We start from the raw sequence: 14683 nt of genomic DNA on the forward strand, positions 1-14683 counted from the left end.
CGGTGGGACGGGAAGGCGCGCAGTCGGAGATGGGGGCGGAGGACTTGCAGTCACACGGTCGCGTGAAGTTGCTAAAGAGAGAAAGGTCGCGTGAAGTTGCTGAAGAGAGAAAACAAAAACGGAAGAATGAAAACGATTATAAATCGTTTTCAGATTTTCATATAATGACAAGAACGTTTTTATTTTTAATTTTTCAAAAATTTAACGTCAAACGCGTTTTTTAACTCGTTTTCATTTTTCATTCTCGAAAATCGTAAAAAATGAAAACGAGAAGGGAAACAAACAGGACCATAGTCTCATTTTCTAATATTATTTTTCTTGTCAGTTTGCTAGTTTAGATGCTTAAGGGTGTTTTCTTTTGTTATTCTTTTTTCAATCTCAATCAATAGATTTTTCCATTAATTGTAGTGGTTTTAGTAAGAATATGTGGTGCTCGATTATTGTGTGCCGATTTCAAAATTTAGTACACATATATTCTCTTTGAGCATGTTATTTGAGTTTTTCAATGGAACTAGTTAGTTTTATTGTAATTTGAGGTTATAAGAGTCAGAATTATGAGACGTTTGGTTCATAGATTAGAATCATGTGATTAGAATCATGTGATTAGAATCATTTTCTATTTACGTGTATTTTTGTGAGAAAAAATACAGTAGTGAATCATGAATCATGATTCAAATTATGATTTGAATCCTCCAACCAAACATCCCCTTAGTGTTTGTATTGCTTTAATTTAGAATAGATTCATATTTTTTTAGAAAAATGAAAAAAAAAAATATTTGAAGGACATTTGTCCCAACTAACCTCTTTAAGGGGCATATTTATACTAATTTGATGAGCGTTGCTACGGAGGGAGAGAGAATTAACGTATGCAGTACTAATTTTTTGGAGATGAAATTGCCATAATTGTTTTCTAAAAAAAAAAATTGCCATAATTTTATTTTGTAAACACTAAACACAAGTACTAAAATAGAAGTAAACTCCTATAACCGGTAACTTTACATGTCTATTTTCTCATTATCCAACCATACCATAACATGAAAATACGCGAATTTATGATAATATTACGATACATTTTTTTTTTTTTTTGAAGTAGGTAAAAATTATCTTGGTACTCATGAAAGTATCTTTATATATTCAAGCTTCCCGTGGTCATTTGTCAATATCAGTGTACGAAAAAACGGCTTCAAAATATTATAACTTTTATTTATATATGAATAATGCTAGTGATATTAATTTTAATTTTTTTTTTCAATATGATGTGACACGTGAATTATTATCTTTTTATTAATAAATATAATATATTTCATGAATTGACGTGATAATATTTTAAACACTTATTAATAAAAATAATAACTCACATATCACATCAATTAGTATACAACATTTAGGATTTAAATTGGTGTTCCTTACAAAGAATAATATAACACATAAAAAGTATTGTTTAATATTGTAGAAAAGAAAAAATATCTTACAATAATTATTCAACATAATGATATTTTAAACACTCATTAATAAAAAATAATAACTCACATGTTACATTAATTAGTACATGAGAGTTAGAATTTAAATTAGTATTCCTTACAAAGAATAATATAACACATAAAAAATATGGTTTAATATTGTAGAAAATAATGATTTTTTCCTAAAATACATAAATGTACATAATAACAAGAAACATAATTTTCGTAATAGTAAAAACTTTATAAAATCAATTCCAAAAAAAATTGTAAAATAATTCATCAAAGCAATTTTATAAAACAAAATTAAACAAAATTAAGTATTTTATTTTTTCCCTAGATTAGACAATACATATAATAAGCTGTGTTGTGAATGACCATACCATGCTACATCAGATTCAGATATGGAAATTAATAATAAATTAAAAAATAGTATGTGAAAATTTTTTTTCTCCCACGGTTAAAAAAAAAAAAAAAAAAAAAACTCATGAAAGAAGGAAAAAGCACTCTCTTTTACTTCTGCCAGTCTGCCTTCTCACTTTCACTCCTTCTCTTTCTCTCCTCCCTCTCTTTCTCTCTCTAACCACCATGCCCAACCACCACCACCACCTCCACACGCCACTCCGGCCACCTTCCGTCGCCGCCTCCTCCGCGTCGCAGTCGTTGACCTCAAAGGTGCTCCTCCTCCTCACCCTCCTCCCCCTCACCCTCGCCGCCATGGCCTTCGCCCTCCAATGGCGCGGCGGCCTCACCGATCCCACCACCCGATGGGCCCCACCCGGCTCCGACAAGCTCTTCCCCGGCATGGACCCCTCTCCCCACTCCTCCGCCGCCGCCGTCTCCCACTCGTCCTCCTCCTCCGACGACTGCCTCAAGCTCGGCCGCAGCGCCTCCCCCTCATTTCCGTACTTCCACGATTGGAAGTTCGATCTCGGATCCAATCTCAAACCCAAGGTCTCGTTTTTTTGTCTCAAATTTTCGAGCTTTTGGTTTGATCTTAGTGCTGTGATTGGAAATGCTAATGAAAATCATATTTATTTTTTTGGATCGGAATTTACTGTCTCTTTTTGAAATTACACGTTTTTAGGTCTTTTTCTTATATTCCGTTTTTCTTGCTCAAAATTAAAGAGTGAAGTGGCATTGCAAGTCAGGGAACTTTTTATATTTTTATTTATTTTTTTTGGAGATGAATCATTTTCCAGTGTGCGTGCATGTGTGTGTGTGTGATTTTTTTTTTTTCCCCTGATCTTTCTACGTCAAATTTCATTTTTTTCATTGAGATTTTGCATTTTATTACTTAAGCTGAGAAATCAAGAGCTAAAAAATGACAAGCAGGCAAGGCATTGTGAATTGAGTTTACCGGATCTCAGTACTGAGATTTAAAATTTTGAGTGAATCATTGTGTTTTGGGGTTATTTTGTCTCTGGATTTTGATTTTTGTGAGTCGAAATTCACCGAGTGTTTTCGACGTTTCATGTTTTAGGTCTCTTTTATTTTCCTCTTTGGTAGCTAAAAATTGAAGAGAGAAATTGCAAGTTTGGATTTTATTTAGCCCTATTTTAATCCATACAGTGTTTTCCACTGTGACTTTCTGATCTTGCTTGGTTAAAAGATTCCCTCCAGAAAGTGATAAGCGGGCAAGGGATTTTTGAACCGGTTGTTTTTCTTTTTAGCTTTCTTATGCAAGCAAAAGAAAAATTGTATCTTTTAAGTGATTATATTTTGTTTTGTATCTTAATGTATAGATATGCATTACAACAAGTACATCAGCTGGCTTAAATCAGATTCTACCGTGGATGTTTTACCATAAGGTTCTGGGTGTTTCTACTTTTTTCCTTTTTGTGGAAGGGAAAGCTGCGTCTCCTAAAGTATCTAAAGTTTTGGAATCTATTCCTGTGAGTGAATGCACTTATGCTATTAATGTATCAGTTCTGCTTCAATTATTGGTATGTTTGATGTCATAGACTTCTTTGAGCAATAATAATGTGTTGCTTTCTCAGGGGGTAAAAGTTATATACAGAACGAGAGAGCTGGAAGAGAAGCAGGCTAAGAGGTAGGTTAGTCTCGTTACTTTTATGGTTGGACCACTTCCCACACATTAAATTCGGGGCAAAAGTTGATTTTGCACTCAGTTTCGGTTTTACCTGAGGGAGCTTTATAGATTGGTTATAAATGAGGATGTAGTTAGTATAATGGTAGAATCTACTGTATTTTCACAACACTTCAGTTAGTTTAGCTTGTTTTATAACAGCTGTTTATCATTTCTGTGTGCAACTGTTCAGCCGGATATGGAACGAGACCTGGCTTTCAAGTTTCTTTTACAAGCCTTGCAACTATGAGCTGTTTGTGAAGCAATCTCTCAACATGGAGATGGCTATCGTCATGGCAAGGGTATAGCTAGATTCTCATTGCTTTTCTCTGTTTGGAAATTAGTCCTGATCGTGTCCAGCCCATTTTTTCAAATATTAGGATGCTGGCATGGATTGGATACTTCATCTTGACACTGATGAGTTAATACACCCAGCTGGTGCTCGGGAGTATTCTTTGAGACAGTTGCTGCTTGACGTGCCAGGATCTGTTGATATGGTTATATTTCCCAACTATGTAAGTGATATTGTAGAATTTCCATACATTTTGTTTTCTCTTCAGTCAAGATGCTTGCTGCTAGATAATCTAACTAATGATGGAATTTGTAATTTTTAGGAGAGCAGCGTTGAACGGGAGGATATCAAGGAACCTTTTACTGAGGTAAATGTCCTATGTTCTCCACTGTCCTTGTCTTTACTCGCTTTTATTTGATCTTACTTCAGGGCAACTAATTGTTAGTTGTTGATTATATAAAATATATTGAATTCTACGTATAACTTGGGTCTTAAAGTTGGTATGTTTTACCTATGTCTTGCTCCTTTATCTCCACAACCAGGTATCAATGTTCAAGAGGAATTATGACCATCTTCCAAAGGATACATACTTTGGGATGTACAAAGAATCAACTCGCGGTAATCCCAATTACTTTTTGACTTACGGAAATGGGAAATCAGTTGCCCGAATCCAAGATCATCTCCGTCCTAATGGTGCACACAGATGGCATAATTATATGAAAACTCCAAAGTATGATTATTTATTGTGAACCAGGAAGTGTTGTTATATATGGCTTCTTGATTGTTATAATTATATTCTGTCTACTTTCTTTTAGGGAGATCAAATTGGAAGAGGCTGCTGTTCTACACTATACATATGCCAAATTTTCAGATTTGACCTCTAGACGTGATCGCTGTGGCTGCAAGCCGACAAGGGAGGATGTGAAGAGATGCTTTATGCTGGAATTTGATAGATCTGTGAGTTAGTGCTTTATTAGATTCTTTGTTTATCTTTTCATTTTTATAATTCTACTGAAAAGGTGGTAGGTGTACTTGCAAGTTGCAAAACGTATCATGGCTGCCAATTATGTAGATCTTGATTAGCTTGCATCTGTTTCTGATTACTGTTTTATCATACTAAAACAGGCGTTTATAATTGCATCAACTGCGACCGAGGAGGAAATGATGAACTGGTAAAAGCCTTTTCTACTAATCTTCTTCATCTATTTAGTATAGAATTATCGGGGAATCCTTGGATTTGAATGTTGCAGATTTTGAGGAAACTTTTAGCATCGGTGTAAATTGTTTTGTCCTTTTTTTTATATTTTATTTTTTTATTTTAGGTACCGTGAACATATTGTATGGGGTGACAAAGACCTGAAAATGAAACTGTTGAGAAAGGGAATCTTGACTCGCATATACGCTCCCATGGTAAGCATGATAACAAAAATCTTCTCTTATCCCATGCTTAGTAGTGAAACGAATTCCTTTTTCCTTTTCCCTTCATGAAAGCTAAAAACAAAACAAATAAATTTTTTTTTTTGTTGTCTATTTTTTTTTTCCACTTTCAAATACTTTGTGCTTAGGGTCCTTCAAAATAACGTTCTAAATCCCCTCTCAGACGATAATACAAGGTCTACACGAATCGGGCGTCTTCAACTCCATCATTGCATCTGCAGAAGCAACTCTTTCAAAGCAGAAGTTTTTATCAACCATCAATAGCAGCAACACATCCAGAGCTGTTGCCTCTGAGTCCCTCCCCTCAAGGAAGATGGGCAGACTCCGAAATAACCAAGCTGCTGTGAGGAAGGTCTTAGAAGACACCGAAAGCGCTTCGATTCAAGAAGCAGCCGTTCCTCCATTGTCACCCCCTGCAAGTGATGGTGACCATTTTATCATAGAAGCATATTAATTCTCATAACATAATTGCTTATTCTTCTTTTCTTCTTGTTCTTTCTCCTTCCTATCTGGGAAGTAGTTAGTTTCTCAATGGTGTCCAATCACATTTTTTCTTGGAGGGAAGAATGAAGATAGAAAAGAAAGAGCAAGCAGACTTGTTATGGGGATTCATGTGCGGTTGGTTCTTCCCGATCATTGTCCAAGCGGTGGTAAGAGAGAGATTGATTCTAGTTGAGCTTCAATTAGAAATCTTGATGGTAATTAGTTTATTTATGTATAGAAATTAAAAACCACAGTGTCGAGTGAAATAGATATTATTATTTCTATGTTTCGGCCCTTTTAGCGAGGGTCTATAATGTAAAAAATTTGAATTTATTTCTATATAAAATTTGGCAACTTACTTTTGAAATGATGGCAATTTTTTATTATTTCATTCGTTGCTAAAATTTGTTTGCTTGTACGAGGGAAAATAGATTATTTTATATTGGTATCAGTCTGATACTTTTTAACTCGTGATGTGGATATAAAATATAAATATTAAATGGAACGAGAATGTCGACAATCAAAGGAAAACGACAAAATAGAAGAAAACGACGGAAAAGGAAAAAGACGACAACAAAATAAACGACAAAGACTAGGAAAACGACAATTAAATCAAAATGTCTTCCAATCCTAAAAATGAATGACTAAAATTGTAAACGACGGAAATTTAAAATAAACATTTCGGGCTGCCCGGCCTTAAAGGAAAAAAGGTCAGTCTAGCTCGGTCCCGATAGGCTTAAGACTCATCCGGTCCGGCCCAAAATTTTATAATGTACTTTCAAAAAATTTCTAAAATAAGAAGTATTCGGCCTGAATCGCCAGGTTGGGTCGGGCCCGGGCTAACACTGGAGGACGTCGGGCCACCTGATTAGTCCGGGCCGAACTTACAGCTCTAAAGATTACGGATCCAAAAAAACAACAATATAACTTTAATCGACAAGAAAGATACTGCAGTAAACGCCAAACGACAATGCAAACTCAAGACGACAAAAGAAAAATAAGCGAAAAATAAAAACGGAACCTGAGAATAATGGAAGTATGGAACACGATAATAAAATTATGAAAACCGCAAACAACATCAAAAATAATGACAGAAGCCTTCAAAAGACAATATAACCAAAACGCAAAACGACAAAGACAAAGTGACAGCAAAACGCAACCACATAACTACAGTAATCGTAAAACGACAACACAACTCTACGCATCAATCGCGAACCGTTCAATTGATATGTAGGCTTTGGCTGAGCTGCCACGTTGTCAATAATGACGTCATCATGATTTTTTATCTGCAGCAAAATAAAGATGAATGCATGCAACGTGGGCCATCGAGAAACGACAATGGCGAGTGCTCTCCACATCTCCAACTCCATGCCAACCTCTCTTTCTCTCTCTCTATCTCCATCCACCCACCACGACTATCGCCGGCCCACCACCGCGGCGTTCAAGTGCCACCGCTTCCCGGCCTCGCCGGCGATTCGCTTTCCGCTGAAGAGCAGAGACAGAGCACAAAGAGGCCTAAGTGTGGTCACCCGTGCGGGTCCCGGCACCAGCAGCTATGTCTTAGCCTTCGTTTTGCCCTTCTCTCTCGTCGTCATCACCGTCTTGACCTCCATCAGAATTGCCGACAAGCTCGACAGAGACTTTCTCGAGGAGGTATGGGTTTTGTTGTTTGTTGGTTCTCTGTTTTTGGTCGGAACTGGGAATTGTTCTGTTAGTGCCTTCCATTTGTTTGATAAAAGTCCTGACTTGTTTTTTGGCATTTATTTCGTCTTGAATAAAAGCTAAAAGCCTCGATGGTTGTAAAGTATGTCGTGTAAATGGGTTTTGTAGCATCTGAAATGTGTCTCATATGCAAAAGTTTTGAGCTTGATTTTGTAGGCTAATTTTTTAGATTTTTCTTTTTGACTTCGAAGACAATTTTTATTTTTTAATATCTTATGCTAATGCAAAATTTGAAGGTACAAGTAAAAATTTGCTCTCTTGTGTTAGTGTTGAATTTAGCATTTTAGCATATACTATCTTCGGTTTTACGCTTGACACCAAAGATTGCTTTTGTTAAATTATAGTATGTCCTTCAAATTTCAGTTTTGTTATTAGAAATAATCCTTTTTATTTTATTTGTTCATTTGATACTTGGTCGTTACTGGTTAGTGTTCTGACTTAAAAGGAAAAACAAAACAAAAATTAAAATGTCATTTATGTACCGTATTGATAGCATTAGAGAAGAACACGAACCTATTATGCTAAATTTAGCATTTTCACACAATTTAGCGTTTTCATGGTCAGAAAAAAATGAATGTTTTATCGTTGTGGCATGATAAATGTTGCATTTAGAGTTTGATCTAAATTTTGTGTTGTTTGGAAACAGGTTGCACTTAATGAAGCTATCAGAGAAGCAGATGAGGAAGAAGAAGAAGGAGATTATGAGTTTCCTTTAGAGCAACCTACCACTCCGCGAACTCGTAATCGGCCCAAAAGGGAAGTTTAGACTTCCTTTAGATTTAGATAAATTAGGAAAAAGTGTGGAGATTTTGGGCTTTTCTTGTAGCACCCCATTATGTCCTTGTATTGTGATGACAATCTTAATGATAAATTAGAATGTTCATTTGTTGGGATTCCTCCAAACATTGTAGCAAAAGTAGATTGACTGTCTAATTTGTATCTGACATAAAATGTATGAGACAGTTACTATTAGCACAGAGAAAGAGTTCATCGACTATTGCAGGAAGAAAAACATAATTCAATATAGCAACATGAAGCATAAAAGCCATGACAAAGGTGAAAGGTCTTAATCTGTACTCTTCACAAAAAATGATTCAGAAAATTTCAAGTAGGTTGTCCATAAGCACCTTTATTCTGGAAAAGCTTCTTTTCAGCATGGTGTCTGCCATTTGAAACTTAAATGTCACATACATAGTAAGACAAAAAAATACTCCACAACAGTAATTTTCAGACAAGACTTCATAGTAATATGGCAATAAATGTATGAGCCAAAATACCACATAGCGATATCATGATACTTGATAACCGGCTTAGTGCACGATTCAGGTGACTTGACTACAACCAAATTTTTACAGCACTAACATGCAGAAGGTTTTCAGTCAAAAGGGTAAGTGCATGTAGTTTCTCAAATATCTGTACAAATTCAATGATTTGTTGAAGCAATGGTGATCAATAAAGTTGGCGATTCTATCCAAACTTTCAATTTGACAGCAGTGTGGAGCCCTTTGCTTTCAGCTTAGACTCTAAACCAAAAAATTTCAACCCAGAGACGACCAAGTCTGCTGTTTTCTTCTTCATGTGGTCAATTAGAATTTCATCATACACGATCGTCCTTGCTTCACTCATGAGTTTGCGCTCTCTCAAGTTCGAAAAAACCTTCCTAGCCTCCTCTATTGTGCCATGCCTACACATGCCAGAGATGACAGCAGAGAGCACAACATTATCTGGGGGACACCCTTCTTGCATCAGCTCATCCAGTACTCCAATGACCTTCTCTGATTTACCAGATTTGCACGCATGAAGAACGGTAAGAGCATACTTGAACTCCATTGACCCGCTACTCACACTGGCTAAGCAGTCCCGAACGAGCATCATGGCTGCATCGATCTCTCCAATATTGCATAGTCCTCTAGCAAGAGAACAATACGCAGAAACAGAAGGAACACAAGACATTTCAATTATCTTATTGTGACAAGCACAAGCCTCCTTGAGATCCCCCTCTTCAACAAAACATTCAATCGCGACACTGTAAGTTGACGAGTCTGGTTGAGCATTCATATCCTTCATTTCGTTCAACAATGATAGCGCTTTTTTTGCCATCTCAGTTTTGTAAAAAGCCTCCATAAGGATATTGTAGATTGAAACGCTATAGTAGCCTCTAACTTTCAAGTCCTCAAACACTTCCAAAGCCATCTTTAGTCCATCCCCCTTCCTTACCACAAAGGAGAAGAATTTGGTAAGATCATCGACAACAGAGATTCCCAATTTCTGCATCTGCACGAGCAAGTCACAAAACTCATCTATTTTTCTCATCTCAGCATAACACAACAATATGGGATTTATAGTCACAAAGTTCGGCCCCAAACCCTCTTGCACCGTCACTCGGAAAAGCTTGTATGCCTTATCAACCCGCTTTGCATTACACAATCCTTGAATAAGATAATTATAAATATCCAAATCCGCTCTATATCCCGAATTCACCAAATCCTTGAACACGTCACAAGCCAATCCAACTTTCCCATCTTCCACAAACGCCTTAACTAATGCCCCATAAATAGCCCTATCAACCAAAGCCCCTTTCCCCTTCATCTCCTTAAACAACTCATAACCCTTCTCCACCCTCCCTCCTTTACACAACCCAGCAATCACCGTGCCATAAGCAATAACATCCGGTTCAACCCGGTCGCTCCTCATTTCCTCCCAAACCCTCAAGCACCCATCCAAGTTCCCCTCCCCAACCATCACCCTCACCATTGCCGTGTAAGCGAAAACATCCGGCTTGCACAACTCCCCTCTCATCCTCCCCAAAACCTCAAGCATTTCCTCAACCCTCCCAGCCTTGCAAAGACCCTTTATCAAGATCATAAAAGTGACACTCTCCTCCACCAGCCCAGCCTCCTTAAAGTCCCCATAAACAGACAATGCCAAGTCCAAATACCCAGTTCTGACCAAAGCATCCATGACCCTATTGAACAAAAAGACTCTAGGCTTAATTCCAAACTTTTTCATATTCTCATAAGCATAATAAACTCTAAGACCCCTATTGGCATCAGAATGCATTCTTATCAAAATCTCAAACTGTTTCTCACTAGGAGGCTTGCCCTGAGCTTCCATGAGATGGGGGACCTGGTCGGCCGACCGGTACCGGTCGCCGCGGTTAAGGCAATAAGCAAAAGCGTTGTAGGAAGCAAAATTATGTCTATAACCCTTTTGTTTACCTGCCCAGTGGAAGAACTTGGACGCCAGAGAAGGGTCGGTTTGTACCTTGAGGACCTCGGTGACGAGGTTGGGGGTCACGCGGCGGAGCTTGTGGAGCTCGGTGACTACGGGTGGGCCCCACTTGGAGTGGTTCTTGCGGAAGGCGTCGGTGATGAAGCGGGCGATGGGGGAGAGAAAGGAGAGAGTTGGGGTGGTGGTGGTGGTGGAGGAGGGAGAGGGGAGAAGGTGTGGGTCCCATTTGGAGAGATCGGAGGGGGGCTTGTGGTGGTGGTGGGGGTTTTGGCGGGGTTTAAGGGATTGGCGATTGGAGAAGAGACCGCCGCGGACGGTGGGGCGGTTCTGGGAGGGCTTCCGGTGGACGTAGAAGAAGTAGAACTTCTGGGGTTTCCCCGGCGGTGGCTGCGCCGGCATCTCTCTCTCTCTCAAGTTACGTCCTTTACTTGTCTCGTATTTCCAAATTATTGGATTAACTTCAAATTTTGCCTCGAAGAAAGAGTTATTTAATTTTACCCCCTATATCTTAAAATGGAATAAACTCACCTTGAACTCGTTGTAAGCTGCAATTTTCGTAATTATTATAGGTCCGTTCACTTGCTGATTCGAGTTGAAATGTAATTTTATATGAGAACTTTTTACTGTAGTAAAAAGTTAGATGTGACCGTTTTTAAAAACTTTTTACTATAGTAAAATTCAAATTCTAAACTCGAATCGGCGAAGTGAACGGGCCACATTGACGCACCGGTTCTTGCTTGGGGTGCATAAAGGGCAGTTTTTTTAACAGTTTTAATCGCACATGGGTCACCAACGAGCTAATATGATTAAAACCGTTAAAGAAATTGATGTTCTAATGACAATTTATAAATTTACCTTCTTACTCTATTAGTAAGACTATTTCTAATGTAAATTTTAATGTTAATGATATGTTTAACGTAAAAAAAAAATATGATATGATATGTTATTTTTAATTTTATTTTAATACATAACGTTATTTAAAATGCTAAATTTATTTTCTTTTTTTTATAATTATTAAGCTTTGAAAATTGTAAAAGTAAACTTTTATTTTTAAAATAACTAAAAAATGTAAAAGTTGCATTGATTATATGAAAAAAGTAAACATTTTAACCAATAGTAATCAAATGTTAAATTTCTCATATGTTATATTTGGTGAGAAATTTACCACAAAGTATAATATATGAGAAATTTAATATAACAAATAGCATTGCGTGTTTTTTTGCACTCAAATATTAAATTTGCAATTAGCACATTAATTGTAACATTATATTAGAGATGCTCTAACACATTCTGGGTATTAGAGTTAATTAGATTTACATTTGATATTTCAATTAAGATTTATATGGCTGTATAAACCCTTCTTAGTAGTTTATTTAATTTTTTTTTTTCTAATTAAAATGGATATTCCAGCTCTAGCCCCTCTTTTCTCGCTTCCCTATTTTGCGATGTGTAATCTCACATGGTAGTACTGGTAGAGTTTCAAATTTATGGAAGTTTTGAAGTATGTTTTCATAAAGAAAATTTCATTCGGTATTGTAAATTTGTAGTACATAGTCTGCATCCTTTACACAGTTGCTAGAGTTAGAAGGTTCACGAAATCCGTCAATCTAATTAATTAGATTGATGTTTATGGGCGGGCTGATTGCTTTGTATTACAAGAGATTTTATATTGGTAACGGATTCAAATTTTCTCAATCTAAAAATGTTGGATTGGTTTGTGAATTAAGCATATTTCCATCTATAAAATATGTGAATCTGAACTATTTTATATTATAATATGTTTTTTGGGTTGTAAGAAATTCGAGAGTTTGTTGAACTATTTTATATTATGATATGATTATTTGGATTGTCGATGTTGGATTATTTTAAATTTTAAAATAATGTTGATAAATGATAAATGATAAATGGTAAAAGACTTCAGTTTGAGTTTTATTTACACGGATTTGTCATAATTGCTGGCTTGTAATAAATTAGTTTTTAAGTTTTTTTGGGTTTATTTTAATTTCTAAATTTTAATAAAAAAATGCGCATTTACTATGCTTTAAACTTTAAGAGCCTAAAATCCGTGATAATCTGTTAATTCAATATGCGTAATCTGATAGTTTTAAATTGGATTAGATTAGGAAAAGTATTGATCGGTAATTGGTTGGATTTTCTCAATCCAATCATTGGATATAATTACAAATTGAACCTTAATATGTTATTCCACTCCGTGAACACTATGTTTGGTCGGAGGGAGAGATAGAGGGAGGGAGAGTGGCTGGGGGAAAGGGTGAATTTCTTGTTTGGTAGGAAGGAGAAGATGAGGGAGAGGAGATAGGGAGGGAGAGAGTCTCCCTCCGGGTCCACCATTTTGGATCCTTCCATCAATAAAATGATCTAACCAATCTACCTAAATTTAAATAAAAATTACTTTTTTACTATTCAAAATTAATTATTAAAAAATAGTCAAATAGACAATATAGTAATTAAATAAATAATTAGCATCAATCATTTTAACTCTCTCTCAATCCAACTAAACAACACGAAAGATTACTATAATTCTCTCAATCTTTCTTACTTTCTATCTTTCTAACTCTCCATCCCTTCAACCAAACGAAGCCTTAGAAATGAGTTTCTTTATCTTTTGGAACACTTCACAGGAAATTGTTGTCCACGTCATTATAAATCTCGTGATTGTTATTTTTTTAATCTCTTTCGTTTTTGTTTTACATATTATTCATTTTTTGTAGTAGATTTGATTGTCACAGTGGCCGGGAAGCTTGAAACAAACGATTTGCTTTAGGTCATTCAGGCATTGTTCTTTTAACTATTTAAGTTCTATCAAAAAAATTGAAATTTAATTTTTTTATTTTTTTTCTCACATACATAATTCAAATTAAAAACTGAAATTGTGAAACAACAAGGCGATAGAAAACTATTCTTATTGGAGTCCTTTTTATTTATTTTTTATTTTTTTAACAATTGTATAGCTTACAAAAACGTATATTGTACTCTTTGTTATGAATGAAATTGCTTTACTTTTGACACGAATAGTGACAGACTTTCATTTTCACGAGATAAACTTCAAACTGCATTCAATTAATTTAATATAAAAACACAATAAGATTTTAACAACAGACCACATATCCTAGGAACATTCATGGAGGAATGAGGGGAAAAAAAAAAACAAAAGAAAAAAAATGAAAACAGACATGCATGCAAGAAATTAACACACGTAATGGCACACATATTAATATAAGGGGTCAAAATAAAAGGGTTCCGCCTTGTAGTACACGGCATTACTATGTCCTTGCTCATCACCACGCAGTTGCTGTACGACAACGTCGCGACAGTTAATCGGTGCTAGAAGGCTTCCACGGCGACCGGGGAAAACGCCACAGCCGGCAAAATTGCTACTAACAGCTATCCTACAGTCACTGCACTGGTTTGGATGAAAGATAGAAGACTGTAAAGTGTTGAGAGTAATCTTAAAAAACCCAGTTGTGTCTGTCAGAGCATTGCTGATGAGAGTTCTACCCCCATCACATGTCAATGCAACGTTTATTCCTTCCGGCAACGACGCTTCATTCGGTCGAGCCAGTGGAGGAAAAGGGCATTGTGCGGTGCCAAAAATGGTCACTGATTCTATTCCAGTGGTGTCTGAGATGATTTTTGGATCAACAACGTTGTCTAACAAACTGCAATTGACCATAATGCTCATGCAAATTATGGCCAGCGAAATGGAAAGGAGGAGGACGGATCGATACGCCATAATACAATTTGGATGTGCCCTTTTATGGAATTAGACGACAACAAAGGTGTTTCTGAAGGTTTTTTCTTTTGTTTTAAAAGTTTGTGAACAAGACCACCTATTTATAGGTTATAAGTATTACAATTTTTATTTGTTTTAATTGAGTATATATTAATCTTAAATACAGCTGTCTTAATTGTTGAAGTACCCAATTAATTAGTTTATGTTCATCCCACGTT

The 14683-nt window shown here is 36.3% G+C and overlaps 3 protein-coding genes across 4 annotated transcripts; 2 read left to right on the forward strand and 1 right to left on the reverse strand.

The window, feature by feature from the left end:
* Nucleotides 1-2021: 2021 nt before the first annotated feature.
* Nucleotides 2022-6125, forward strand: LOC21391986 (glycosyltransferase-like KOBITO 1). The gene is made up of 11 exons (XM_010108118.2): nucleotides 2022-2411; nucleotides 3203-3352; nucleotides 3458-3510; nucleotides 3740-3848; nucleotides 3927-4061; nucleotides 4161-4205; nucleotides 4381-4568; nucleotides 4654-4795; nucleotides 4964-5010; nucleotides 5161-5248; nucleotides 5439-6125. Exons 1-11 carry the CDS (start codon nucleotides 2046-2048, stop codon nucleotides 5727-5729), a joined length of 1614 nt encoding a protein of 537 aa, XP_010106420.1. The 5' UTR covers nucleotides 2022-2045; the 3' UTR covers nucleotides 5730-6125.
* Nucleotides 6126-7090: 965 nt separating this feature from the next.
* On the forward strand, nucleotides 7091-8481 carry LOC21391987. Its single transcript, XM_010108119.2, has 2 exons — nucleotides 7091-7411; nucleotides 8127-8481. The coding sequence occupies exons 1-2, from the start codon at nucleotides 7097-7099 to the stop codon at nucleotides 8244-8246; spliced, it is 435 nt and encodes a 144-aa protein (XP_010106421.2). The 5' UTR covers nucleotides 7091-7096; the 3' UTR covers nucleotides 8247-8481.
* A 117-nt stretch (nucleotides 8482-8598) lies between these two features.
* LOC21391988 (pentatricopeptide repeat-containing protein At4g20740) lies at nucleotides 8599-11175 on the reverse strand. Of its 2 annotated transcripts, XM_024172278.1 has the most exons (2): nucleotides 10699-11020; nucleotides 8599-10445 (listed from the first exon to the last, which is right to left on the reverse strand). In XM_024172278.1, the coding sequence occupies exons 1-2, from the start codon at nucleotides 10935-10937 to the stop codon at nucleotides 8960-8962; spliced, it is 1725 nt and encodes a 574-aa protein (XP_024028046.1). In that variant the 5' UTR covers nucleotides 10938-11020; the 3' UTR covers nucleotides 8599-8959. The 2 variants fall into 2 exon arrangements, with proteins under 2 accessions (XP_024028046.1, XP_010106422.1); XM_010108120.2 differs by having other exon boundaries at nucleotides 8599-11175.
* Between the last annotated feature and the right edge of the window lie 3508 nt (nucleotides 11176-14683).

The sequence above is a fragment of the Morus notabilis genome, unplaced genomic scaffold (genome assembly GCF_000414095.1).
Source record: "Morus notabilis unplaced genomic scaffold, ASM41409v2 Scaffold855, whole genome shotgun sequence".
Taxonomy (NCBI): Eukaryota; Viridiplantae; Streptophyta; class Magnoliopsida; order Rosales; family Moraceae; genus Morus; species Morus notabilis.